This window comes from Danio aesculapii, chromosome 5 (genome assembly GCF_903798145.1).
Source record: "Danio aesculapii chromosome 5, fDanAes4.1, whole genome shotgun sequence".
Classification (NCBI taxonomy): domain Eukaryota; kingdom Metazoa; phylum Chordata; class Actinopteri; order Cypriniformes; family Danionidae; genus Danio; species Danio aesculapii.
In genome coordinates this window covers 17,186,950-17,201,006 of record NC_079439.1, presented here as the reverse complement: position 1 = coordinate 17,201,006, position 14,057 = coordinate 17,186,950, and the positions used below count along the sequence as shown (strand labels likewise).

At 34.9% G+C, this 14,057-nt stretch overlaps 1 protein-coding gene across 1 annotated transcript in view; it reads left to right on the top strand.

Annotated features, from left to right (window-relative positions):
- piwil2 (piwi-like RNA-mediated gene silencing 2) overlaps window positions 1-14,057 on the top strand; it is a 39,208-nt gene extending 25,151 nt beyond the window's left edge. The window contains exons 15-22 of the mRNA XM_056456861.1: window positions 1,662-1,850; window positions 2,038-2,139; window positions 4,567-4,683; window positions 5,231-5,319; window positions 9,146-9,251; window positions 11,890-12,143; window positions 12,324-12,431; window positions 13,807-14,057. Of these exons, the coding sequence (XP_056312836.1) occupies window positions 1,662-1,850; window positions 2,038-2,139; window positions 4,567-4,683; window positions 5,231-5,319; window positions 9,146-9,251; window positions 11,890-12,143; window positions 12,324-12,431; window positions 13,807-13,963 (1,122 nt within the window). The 3' untranslated portion in view covers window positions 13,964-14,057. The remainder of the gene's footprint in view (window positions 1-1,661; window positions 1,851-2,037; window positions 2,140-4,566; window positions 4,684-5,230; window positions 5,320-9,145; window positions 9,252-11,889; window positions 12,144-12,323; window positions 12,432-13,806) is intronic.

Below are 14,057 nucleotides of genomic sequence, written 5' to 3'. Positions count from 1 at the left end.
TTTTGTTTGTTTGTTAGTTTCCATTTCTCAAAACACAATTTTTCTATACCATATTTTTTATATTGCACTGTTTCCACACCTTTTTTTAGTTCAACTTCTTTTCCTGCTCGTCAACTGGCAATCACTTAAAGGGATAGTTTACCCCAAAAATATTTACACACTATTTACTATTACTATTTACTATTAGTGAAACCTTTATGAAATTCCTTATTTTTATGAACATTAAAGAAGATATTTTGAAGAAAGTAAGCCATTGATTTCCATAGTTGGAAAAACTAATACTTTGAAAGTACAGGTGTTTTAGCTTTCTTAAATGACTTTTTTAAATGTTCAACAGAATTTAGAAACTCATTTAGAAAACATTTTGAACCACTTGAAGGAAAGTACATAGTGTGTACATTTAAGTTTTTTTTGGGGGAACTATTCCTTTAAGTCAAATGCATGTCAAATTTTAAGGGATTTGGCTTCGAAATGACCACTTCAAAATCTGTGTGATAAAAGGTAGACAGCAGAACAGCTAAATGTAAAGTTTGTAAAACTACTATTAAATATGGGTGAGGGAGCACTTCACAGCCATGAAAACAAGAAGTATTTTGAAAATAATCTTAGTGTCGGTGTTCTCATAGTGCCTGTTAGATTCACACAAAATGATGTTCAAGCTAAAAACATTGTACTATTATTATTATTTTAACATATATTTTAATAATAAAACATTAAAAGAATAGGCACAACAGAGACTGTTTTACTGTTCGTTAGATGTGGAAATTCAGCTTTTTAGTCAGTAAAAGTAATTGAATTTGATATTTGGGTTAAAGTGGGAACCCTGATTTTAAACACAGCTGGACCACTGTAAATATGATTTGTGAAGCAAAAGACTCTTAATATGTGGTTGATTTTAATGATACAGAAACACACAGGTGGATATGCGCAGTGTGATTGCTCTTAAAATGCTCTTAAAATCCAGTTTAATTTAATGACTCAAAAATACAAAGCCTAAACAAATTGGCCACCTTTTTTATTTTGTAGAAATATTATCTGATGACAAGTAACTCTCACAAATGTTTTTTTGTGGGCAAAATGATTATCATTCTGTAAACATAATCTTTTGTTGTTGTTTTTTTAGAATCAGAATCAGAATCAGTTTTATTGCCAAGTGTGCTTCACACACACAAGGAATTTGTTTTGGCTACAGAAGCTTCCAGTGTACATAAAGTGACAAGTGACAACACAAAATAATAACAAAACAAAAAAATAAAATAAAATAATAATAAAAAATGATGAACATTAAACAGATGCGGTTAGTGAAGAAACCTGGATGTTGAGTTGTATGTACAGATTGTTATAAATATACAGGTTATAAGGTGCTGTGTACAAGTGCGAATGTAGAGAGTATTGCATTGTATATTGATATAAGGTGCTGTGTACAAGTGCGTATGAGAAAGTATTGCACATATTTATTGCACAGTAGGGGAATATTTAACTGTTCATAAGTTTTATGTGATTATTTCATTTTAAGTCCCCAAACTAATAATTATAACCAAAGTCAGAGCAGACAATAATATTGTGCTGATATCATCTGTTCATTTAATACCATTGTCTCACATTGCTCTGATGGAATCCTTCCTCTCTCTGTCTCCTGCCCTATAAATCCTCTGTTTCAGGTCCCTTTGAACTGCTGGGCTGTTTTCTATCCCAGACGGGCAACTGATCAGGCTGAGGAGCTGGTGACCACTTTTTCAAGGGTAGCTGGTCCTATGGGCATGAGAGTGGAGCGACCCATCCGTGTAGAGTTACGCGATGATCGAACTGAGACCTTCGTCAAGAGCATTCACTCTCAACTTACCAGCGAGGTCAGGAACTGAATTATAACAATAAACTAGTGAAAGAGTTTTACATTTTGTCTATACTCCCAAAGAACATGTTTTTCCTCAACAAACTTTTTTTGACCAAGTAGAAGGTGTGGAGTTTTGTCTTCAGGAAATATGGTAAATGAATTTGGTATTTTGGCTCAAATAAATTCTCCTTTCTGAATTTCAGCCTCGTGTGCAGCTAGTCGTGTGCATCATGACTGGAAACAGAGATGATCTGTATAGTGCCATCAAAAAGCTTTGCTGCATCCAGAGTCCAGTACCATCACAGGTTTTGTTTAAATGCAGTATCTTTGCATTTCACTTTTAATAACTTTCAATTATAATTAATTCAATCATATTTTCAATGCATTTCAATAAAAAACACAAATCATACACTTCCTTTTAAAAGTCTATATATGCTCACAAACGTTGCATTTATTTGTTAAAAACATTACTAATTTGAAATATAATGCTTAAAAATAACTTTTTCTGTTATCTGCTAAGATGTAATTGAGTCATTTAATTGGCAAAGCTGAATTTACAACAGCCATTACTCCAGGTTTAGTGTCATATAACCCTTCAGAAATAATTCTAATGTGCAACCATGGATCACAAAACCCATAAGGGTACTTTGTTTTTTTAAAAATGAGATTTATACATTATTTGAAAGCTGAATAAGTGAGCTTTTATAGGATAAATCTTGGCTAAGGACGCTTATTTGGAAATCTGCAATCTGAGGGTAAAAAGACATGATAGAAAGAAAATCACCTTTAAAGTTGTCTAAATTAAGTTTTTAGCAATGCTTATAACCAACCAATAATTACATTTACCAACCAATAATTACATAATTACAAAAAAAATAGGTGGCGCAGTAGCACAATTGCCTCACAGCAACATCTCTGTGTGGAGTTTGCATGTTCTCCCCATGTTCGTGTGGGTTTCCTCCGGGTGCTCCGGTTTCCTCAAAAGTCCAAAGACATGTGGGACACGTGAATTGGGTAAGCTAAATTAGCCGTAGTGTATGATTGTGATTGAGTGTGTATGGGTGTTACTCAGTTATGGGTTGCAGCTGGAAGGGCATCCGTTGCGTAAAACATGTGCTGTATAAGTTGGCGGTTTATTCCGCTGTGGCGACCCCAGATTAATAAAGGGACTAAGCCAAAAAGAAAATGAATGAATATTTACAAAATATCTTCATGGATCATGATCATTACTTAATATTCTAATGATTTTTGGCATAAAAGGAAATCAATACAATGAATTAGGGCTGCATGATATTGGAAAAATCTAACATTGTAATATTCTTTTATTCTGTGATTTATATATTGAAATATGAATACAATTTCACCTTGAATCTATTTGGAAAGAATTAATTTTAGATTGATAAGGATGATTCTGTAGGGCAGTGCATCTGCATAAAATATAATACAAGCATAGAAAAAATTCATTAAAAAAATTTAATAAACATTTTATTTTCAGAGGAGTCCAACTGTATTCAGCTATACAGTAATTGAATAATCAAATGTAAAATAATACTGCATAGTCTTTGTATAAACAAGTCAATAAAATGTACTGTTATTAAAGTTAAAGACGGCACAACTTATGCCTGAATGCTTTTACAATCTTCACGTGAGTCAATATAGTCACATGACTCAAAAACTCTTGCAAATGATCAATTATACAGACTCACCATTGCAGATCCAGCGATGTGACTATTGTGAATGATCACATTGCGATGTCGATGCTGCAGTTCTACAATGTATTCAGTGCTTCCCACATATAGACTTTACTTGGGCGGGCCACCCAGGTATATTAACAGCTGCCCAGGTATATTTAGTGACACTTTTTTCATTGTATTATTATCATCCTATTACACTTTTTTTTTTGTATCTGCCCACTATAACCAAACATCTGCAATCAATTACATAGTGGAAAGTCTTCTCTCGTTTTGTACTGCACGAGAACTGTCAAAACTCCCACAAGGAGACTCGCATGCTCTGCAGACCCACAGAGACGCACCTTTTGTGTCCAGCTGGGGTTTCTAAATCTATATAAAATCTATATTTATTTTTTTTATTTAGCTTTTAGTCTTTTTTAACTTTAACCCACTGAAAACAAACACTTTATAACAGTTTATTAATAAATAAAAATATTGTTAAAAGTCAAATTATGTTTTGTTTGTCACATATAGTTAACTATTTATGTTATGTGGGTAAAAGATGTGTTTCAATCCAGCTACCACTGCAAGTACATTTCAAACCTGTGGGAAGCACTGGTATTTATGAGTATTAACAAAACTATAGCCATGTAATGTGGGAATGTAAATGGGCCAGAGTCGCGTATAATTATAGAGCAGGACCAAAGTTCTACATAAATTTCTACTGAATTTAATTTAGCATTATTCTAATTAAAGCTAATTTTGGTCACTGTTGGGTTTATTGAGCTTTATTTCCTACATTTCTGTGACAATCAGCATGTATTCTTATAATTAGTGTGAAATATATATATAAAAATCAAAATTCATAGTTAGTTTTTTTGCCTTTTATTACTTGAAATATAGTTTTTTTTTCCTAACTGCACCCTAAAAGACTTCATTACACAGTAAATACTTAGGAACTTCCAAGAATTTGGCAATGTGAGAAATGTACACCAATTCTGAAATGACCACAGATGATAAATATTACACACAGCTTGTCTGATTGTGTTTGTTTCCCAGGCAATCAACGTTCGGACCATCTCACAGCCACAGAAGCTCCGCAGTGTTGCTCAAAAGATCCTTCTGCAGATTAACTGTAAGCTTGGAGGAGAGTTGTGGACAGTGAACGTTCCTCTGGTGAGTGTGTGTGTCCTAATCTGACCGTTTGCCAACGGGTGGCCCTGGAGTCACCATACTATATGTCACTCTTGATTAAAAACTGCTCAAGTAAATATACTTAAGTAAATATGGAGTATGGGGAATTAACTGGGCATGGCTGCTGCACAGTGAGAACTGATATACAATAGGTGGGTGTGATCCTTTGTCTATTAAAACCTGATGTTTATTTTATTAACATTGGCTGTCAATTTCAATATTTATTCATGACAGAAGTTCACATCTTGACTTTGTTCCGGAGAATGAAATTTCCTCATATTTTACATCTGCAGCCACAAACTCATTAATAGTCTTGAGTAGGTGGAAGTTGTAATGAATTAATATTAATATTTTCATCCTACAGTAAATAAGTAGTTGTTCACAGTATCCAATAATAGATTAAATTTGAAATAATGCATTAAAAGCAATAAATTCATAATTCATTAGTGGTGTTGATGTTGGGTTGTTCCTGCAGATAGGGAGTTACCTAAAAGAATCACTTCTAACCACTTCTGTTTCTGTTTGACAGAAATACCTGATGGTGATTGGGGTGGATGTTCACCATGATACCAGCAAGAAAAGCAGATCTGTCATGGGCTTCGTGGCAAGTCTCAACAGGTAACTTGAAATAAAGTAAAACAGGTTTGTGTATTTTAAATGTGTATTTAAACAAAAATGTATATTTGCTCAACTTCTACATGCCAAAGCAGCGTTTTTTAAAATCAGAAATACAGTTTAATTGGTAATACTATGGACTAACATTACAATAACAAACAACATTACAAAACAATGTAAAAGAGAATATTTGCTCCCTTTAGAAATACATTTTTGGCAGAGAGTTAAAAACCGCAATTATTTGATGCTGAAATCTATTCAAATATTGTAAGTCAGTTGGTTGAATTCTTGTTTAGTTCAATTTACATTAATTTGTTTAAAAAAAGACTCTTACTGGCTTGAAGTTTACTATAAACTAGGGCTGCACGATTAATCGTATTATGATCACGATAACTATATCTGTGGCCCACGATCAATATTTAAATATTGTCGCAATTTTACAGTATAAAGACCAAGCTGTTATTTCAATGGGCGGAGTTTACGAATTGTACCGCATCACAAGCATGAAGTGAATGTGTCTGTTGCAAGTGTTTTTTTCGAGGAATGCAATGTTGATCAAGTAGCCTTTGCTCCTGTTCAGTCCAAACCTCCCAAGGTAACACAACAAACCTCATTAACCACCTTAAAAGCCATCACAAAGTGGCTGTCATCAGTGGGTTAATGAGCACAGGAGAATTCTGCTTTGCATTTTTCTATGCATTACTAACATCACTAAACCAGACATCATTTGTTTTATGTTTTTTGTTGTATGTTTTATGTTTTAAGTTAACCAAATATTCGCAGAGATTCAGCAGTTTTTTCTGACGTGTTTGCCAGTTATGTAGACAGAAGACACTGTATCATATTGTTTTGATGTAAAAAAAAGTAATTGTGGCCCTGTTCACGCAGGTATTCAGGTTCGTTTCATCAGTCTGATGCAGCTTTTATTATTTACAGGAAATAAAAATGCAATTAAAAGTTTCAGATCAATTTAACTCCATTTATAAAAAGACTAGCCTATTTTATGCATTAAATAATGTAATATAGAACTAATTTCCTTTATTTCCGATTAGACCATGCACTTTGGTCAGTTTTAATATGTATATATGCTTTTTTAAAATAACATTCGTTGAACAAAAATTTTAGCACATCGAAAGTAATTAAATTACCTGTCTTTTGATTAAAACCTTTATGCAAACAGATCAGGAATTGATTTTTCGCGCGCAGGAAAAAAAGGCAATGATCCGACACATGCATCGTTCTCATGCCACATTTTCGAGGATAAATTCGCATCTGAGTGCTGTTTTGAATATAATAAAATTAAAAAGCACATTAAAGACTTATACTCATAAAATAAAACATTCATAAAGGTGTATCTTATGGAAAAACCCCAATTGACGGGCGCTGCTTTAGGTTTTAAAAGAATCAAGCAGTTTTAAAAAAATCTAAGTTGCTGAAGAGAAATAACTGGAAAAAAAAAAGAAACATATCAGGACTGTTAAAAGAACATTCTACTTTATATATATTCTTTCGACTCCAATACAATAGCTAAGATTATGAATGACGAGTGTAAAGCCGTCTCTCGTACTGCTACAGCAGCATGTTCCACTGGTTATGAATGAGGAGGCGGAGAGAATGCGCTGTTTAGTTTAAGCTCGATATATTTAAATAAAAACTAACACCGAACAGCTCATAATGCTCATAGTTTACCTAAAATGTACAACTCTTGTTGGCTGCACCCACGGGATGCACAATGAACCTAATAGCCATTCTTTCATCTGAGATATATATATGATATATATATATATATATGATATATATATATATATATATATATATATGATATATATATATATATATATATATATATGATATATATATATATATATATATATATATATATATATATATATATATATATATATATATATATAGACATATAGACAATGCGTTGTCTCTCATTATCGCAACAGTCTAATTTTTGTTGCATCAGTCAATGACTACATTAACATGGACACCAATAATTTGATTTTAATACGATTAAGACAATACTCTGATTAGAAGTTAACCATGTAAACAGTGATTTTTTTTATTTATTTATTTTTTTTATTTTTTTTATTTTAATCAGATTAAGGTCATAATCGAACTAAAGAGAAATGGAAATAAGACGTGGAGTGTGGCAATTTTAGTCTCATTATTGAAGTGCAGTACAGACATGTTAACACCTTAAACAAATTAAAACCATTATGTAGGACTTTTCGCCATGTTTTGCGGCAGGATAGTCCACACACACACACACACACACACACACACACACACACACACACACGGCTGTTTGACTCTCTTTGCACCTACCCAGTCAGTGCAGACCACAGACACCTGCATTGTGCGGTATGAACTTCCATTAAAACAACTCTTCCAGCAGTACATAGTTGCATCTAACATCTCGTTTGTCATGGAGGGCGTGCATGAAATGTTCGTGAATGTGCCAAACTGCAGTTAAAGAAATAAAAAAATAATAAATAAAATAAAACACCCAAAATTGCATGAAACTCCGGAGGAAATGCAGATAGCGCTGTGACGCAATGACGTTAATCAAATTATGTGCTATAACATGTAAAACAAGATCATGAAAGTAACACTTAAAAAGCAACTCATGTAAACACCTTAGTCTTATTATTTTCTTAATTAGATTAAAGCAAATAATTTGATTACTGATGTCCATGTAAACGTAGTCATTGTTTTGATAATAACTTTTAAAGCTGGTAGCATTAACAACATACATCGAAATTTATCGTTATTGTTTAATATGGGAAAAAAATTGAGTTTTTTTTCTGTATTCTATATTCAAATATTCACTATAGTAATGTTATTCATCACTATTTTTAACAGTACTATAAATATGAAGTGAAGTGAGCCCAGTCAAGTATGGTTTTACCCATCTGCTTTTAACCCATCCAAGTGCGCACATACATTTTAAGTTAGGAGTGAGAACACGCACAAAGACACATACAGTGAGCATACACTCGGAGCAGCGGGCAGCTATTGCTTCCAATGCCCAGGGAGCAATTAGGGGTTCGGTGCCTCGGTCAGTGACACTTCAGCTGGGTATTGAAGATGGAGAAGGTGTGGTTCATTCAACCCCCCTTAAATTCCTGCCGGGACGGGAATCAAACCAGCAACTTTTGGGTTACAACTCCAACTCACTAACCAGTAGGCCAATGTGTGTTTATTTACTTAATTTTAATTGAGTCATCCTGATTAATCGTACATGGGCTTAAATAATCTAGTCAGAATGTATTTTTACATTGGAATGTAACAATAAAATAAAAATGTAGGACATTTCCTGTGCATCAGCTGTTAACATAAGTTTGAAACGTGGGGTTGAACTTGAGTGGAGGCAGATTAACATGAGCTGGCAAGAACAGGATTTATTAGGGCATGAACAAGACCTTTAACGACTTCCTAGGTGGTCTATGAAAGCCTGTAGACTTGACTTTTATGTGAAGGATTCGGGACGTTTTGCCAGGGAAATTGAAAGAATGTGACATTTACATCTGCTTCTGAAAGCCTCTCTTTAATTCAGTGACGCATAAAAGGAATGCTTATAATGTTGAGGATAATGCCTAAACAGCATTTCTATATTGTTATGTCAATGTGCCATACAGTGAAAAGTGAAACCAAGTCTCACTTAGCCAAATCTACATAGTCCGTAGTCTCAAAATATATGAAACTGCAGTTTTCCAAGCTACTCATTGTTACTCCAACAGCAGGAATACTGCAACCTGTTAACATGAGTGCAGAAATGTGTAGAATTCTTGAGCTATTTGTTATTTGTCTGTGTGTGTAGCATGTTGACCAAATGGTACTCCAGGGTGACCTTCCAAATGCCTAATGAGGAAATTATCAACGGCTTCAGAGTGTGTCTTCTGGCTGCCCTGCAGAAATACTACGAGGTAAACAGGCATTTATGTCAATTCTAATATTAAGGTTGCATTTTGGCTCTACAACAAGAGTCAAATGATAACTATGCAATAGAGCTGTTCCAATACCCTTTTTCCATTCCCGATTCCGATACCTGGTTGATATCAAGTACTGATCCGATACCTGGGTGTATAATGTAAATACAGCAACTGACATTGTACGAATTGATCTAATTATTTATATGGTGTGATTCAGATTGGCCCTTCTCAAAACATGAACAAATTAATTCAGTGAACTACAGTATTTTTATTATCAGACATTAAACTGTAATATTATTCACTGATCAGCAATAAAAAAGACCTTGTAATGCAGCCACAAATCTAACAGTGTATATTGAAAAAAAGTTTTAGTTTTAGTCGAAACTAGAAACAAATGTTATTAAAAAAGTTGTTAAATTAGGCATTTCAGTTTTTTAAAACCAAAGTATTTAAATACAATATTCAATATTTTTTAGTTCTCTTTATCACTTTTTGGCTGTCATTCGAAAACATTTTACTTAATTTTAATGACTCTTCCAAACTTTGTTGATTTTCGCACAACTCATCCGTCTCACTCGCTACCCTATTCACACGGGGCGTCAGCGTCAACGCTTCCTATTCACTTTGAATGGGTGATGTCAAGCTTTGCCGTACTGAATTGTGGGTCCGTCTGCGCTGCAGAAGTTGGGAATTTCTCAACTGTTCAACGCGTCAGCCAATCAGATCGCTTTATGCAAATACCCCAGCTCAGATAGTAACCGATTGTGGACTAACTTCATTGGATGGCGCTGCTATGACGATTGCGTCAGCCCCAACTTCAGACACGCCCTCTGTCAAGCGTTAACGCTGAAGCCCCATGTGAATCGGGCATTAGATATCGGCAGGGTGATGCATCTTCAAATGCTTTATCTAGTTTCTCGTGTAAAAGTTGCTAATATTTGTGCAACTGCTGTTGTACTGTCTCATTGGTCCAGTGTGAAATATCCCAGTCCCAAACAGTAGACATACTGCTAAAGCATTTTCTTTTTTTTTCTGCTGCTGTAAGCAGTTGTGGTTACTTGTGACTAAACAGCACAACTTGCTTGTTTCATTTTGAAAAGCAAAAAAGAAATAACTTCCCGAATCCAGTAATCTGTTTCAAAGATTTCGTTCACATAGGCTGCATTTACACTGCATGGTTCAAGTGACCCAATTCTCCCATGTGGCACAGATCGGATCTGGAAAGCAGGAAAAAATCACATGGATTCCGATTTACTCAAATCAGATTCAGACCTTGTTCATATGTGGAAATTTATCCGATATGAATCGAATTCATGTTCTTGTGTTTGCAGTGTAAGCAGGTAGATCAGATTTTCACCTGTCAATGTGAGTTGTGTGTATTTAAAAAAAACATAGCTAATGAAGTCAACACTAATACTTTTATTTCAGAACAGAGTCCCAAACCTTAAATCTCATATACTAGTACAGAAAAGCTTTTATATTGTCATGTAGCACAAGTATTAAGCATGTTAACGAGAAAGAAAAAAGAGAGAGCGCAGCGTCCGCCAGGTAAACAATGTAAACTAAAACTGTTGCATACATCACGTGCATAAATCACGCCATGGAAATAACATTAAGATACCTACTGGTTTAAAATAGCCTGGATTAAAAGAAGATGGCCAAATGAGAACTTTTCTGCCATAAACTTTAATAAAAAAGCTTGTCAAAAATCATTTAAAATATGAAACTTTGCGAACAGATTAAATACAGGAATGGAGAAAAGCTGTCAGTCAATGGCTGCCCCTTTTTTTTTTTAAATTTATTTATTTATTTTTTTTTTTTTTTTCTTTTCGTAGTCATTGCGTCTTTGCTATGTACAATGTAAATGCAGTCAATTGGATATGAGTCGGGTTTAAAAGATGATGTAAGCGGGTCTTCAAAAAAGTCAGATAGTTACAATATCGTATTTGACCATCAAGATCTGCAGTATAAATGCAGCTTTAATTAGATTGGGATGAAGTCTTTTTCTATGTAGAGAGTTTGCATAAATCATAATAAATTGCGAGAACGTATATAAATAAAATAGAGCGAAGATAAAAATTTAATAAACAGTGCTTCATGGGTTTCAGGAGAGTCCAACAGAAATTGAACAAGCAAACAAAAAATAGCATGGTCGTCATTGTAAAAATTATTTTAAAATAATAATATCTTTATCTTTTAATCTTTAATAAACAATCTAATCCTGCGATGTGACTATTGCGGATACACACATTGCGATATCAATGCTGAAATTATATATTGTGCAGCCCTAGTACATTTGATCAATATTTCAGAAACCACATATGAATATTAACATTGAATTCAACAAATTGTTTTAAAGTTCCGTGACATTCCTGTTTAAAATGGTCTACACTTTTAAAAATGACATTCAAAACATCATGACTGACATTTAATCTAAGTACAATAAGGACTTTCATGCTATATATGCTGGGGGTGTGAATCACTAATGTGCTTGATTTAAAATAAGTAATTTAAAAAGTTCTTAAAAATCATTGAATTTGGTGTCCATGAAAGATTGGGGACCCTGCTGCTTTAAAACACTACAGTGGCAATGTTGTAGGTACATGCATCTGACCCTTTTTTTTTCAAACAGGTGAACCACGCCTTCCCTGAGAAGATCGTCATCTATCGCGACGGTGTGTCTGACGGACAGCTGAAGACCGTGGAGCACTACGAGATCCCTCAGATTTTGAAATGCTTCGAGACTATCCCAAACTACGAGCCCAAGCTTGCATTCATTGTGGTGCAGAAAAGAATCAGCACAACCCTGTACTCCTACGGGTCAGACCACTTCGGGACACCCTCGCCAGGAACTGTGCTGGACCACACTGTGACAAACAGAGACTGGTTGGTTTTCAAGAGCTGAAGCTTGCACAGAACAGGATTCTGTAGATGACTTTAGCAGTGCCCTACAATCTACAACTAGAAGTGCAAAGCATCTCATAACTGAGTTCAAGTCAAATTTATTAGCTTGATAATACAAAATCATAATATATATTTATTAACGTGTTGTTTTTTTCTCTTCAGGGTGGACTTCTACCTAATGGCACATTCCATTCGACAGGGTTGTGGCCTGCCCACTCATTACATAACAGTGTACAACACCGCAAACCTCACTCCTGACCACCTGCAGAGGTATGAAGTTGTGGAGATAAAAATATAAAGAAATTTTACTGCAGTTATACCATACCAGAAGAACAATGTTTTACAAAATGATCAAGGCACTTCAACAATAACTATTAGGAATGGTCAGATGCAATTACATGATCGGAAATCGGGCCTGATCATTTCAGACTCGATTGGAATCGGACGTTACCTCCCAATCAGGACTCGAATATATATGTATAAATATATTTTCTCATTATTTTATAACACATCTATAGATATGCGGCAGCACAGAGTTAGACCTCTTTCATGACTTCACACCGAAACAGCATCGTGTGCGGCATCACTTTGTTGCAAAGACGCTATTGGTTAAATGCCGGCGAAGTAGAACACAGAAGCAGCTTGAAGCAGAAAGAGCAAGTATGTGTGCAGTCTGGAGGTATTATAAAGTTAATGGCGACAAGATTGACACAGCAAACTTGGGATTGCCTGCTGGGTATTTTAAGTTATATTTTAGGTTTAGATTTACTGTTGTACTAAAGTCCAAAAGAAGAGTTTAAGTTATTTATGGCTTGATTGTTACTTCACTGTTCTTTTTTTTTATGTATTATAGAAGTATTGGATCGGGTTCTGGTATCTGTAGATATTCTTAATCAAATTATTTGGACTCTGGCAAAAAAAAAAACCTGATCGGGACATCCCTAATTTCCTAATATCACTGTTTTGTGGAAAATTATAAAAATAAGAGAACAACAGTGATTGTAGCATGAAGAAAGTGCACAAAGTTTACTAAAGGTTACAAAGCCAAAAAAGAGGTGTACAGACCCTTGCTTTGACTTTAGCACAACTGTAGCCACAGGACATCATCGTCTCTCTCAGGACATCAATAGTCCCTACTCTGCTGTGATCTTGATTCACTCTTCCACTCACTGAGTTTCTCAGCCATTATTTGGTCGCCTAGGATATTTCAGTAGTTCAGTGTTTTCAGCTTCAAGGAGCTGCTTCCTGTTTTGCTGAGTGACCGAGCACATTGTCCTCCATGGAAATGCCTGATTTGTTGGCGAAAGCAGAGAAGGAACCACATGTGGCAGAAGGAGCTTCTGATAAGCATTTGCTGTGTCACTTGCATGAATCTTTGAGAACAACTGCTGCTGCAGAAAACATCAAACCATGACACTTCTCCTCAAACATTCGAAGCGCTATAGAAATAAAGGTGACTTGAATTGAATTCACTTTTTATACCTTTAAGTCTAGAGGTCTGCAAACCTGTTAAATCCCAACAGAACCCCAACAATGATACCGCATTGACAATATACGCGTCAGCATGTTTGATTATAGCTGTAGCTGTTTTAAAATGAGAATTTGAAATTGCATATACACTTAATGTATTTGCTTATTTCCATAGGTTGACCTTCAAGATGTGTCACCTATACTGGAACTGGCCTGGAACAATACGCGTTCCTGCACCGTGCAAATACGCCCACAAACTGGCCTTCCTGTCTGGCCAGTACCTTCATTCAGAGCCTGCAATCCAGCTCTCAGAGAAACTCTTTTTTCTGTGAATGAAAGGCGTTCAGCATCTCAACGGAACCCCAAATGGGTCAGACCTTTGACTTTCGTTCTTAGTTTTGTTTTAATAATGTTCTTAGGAAAGTG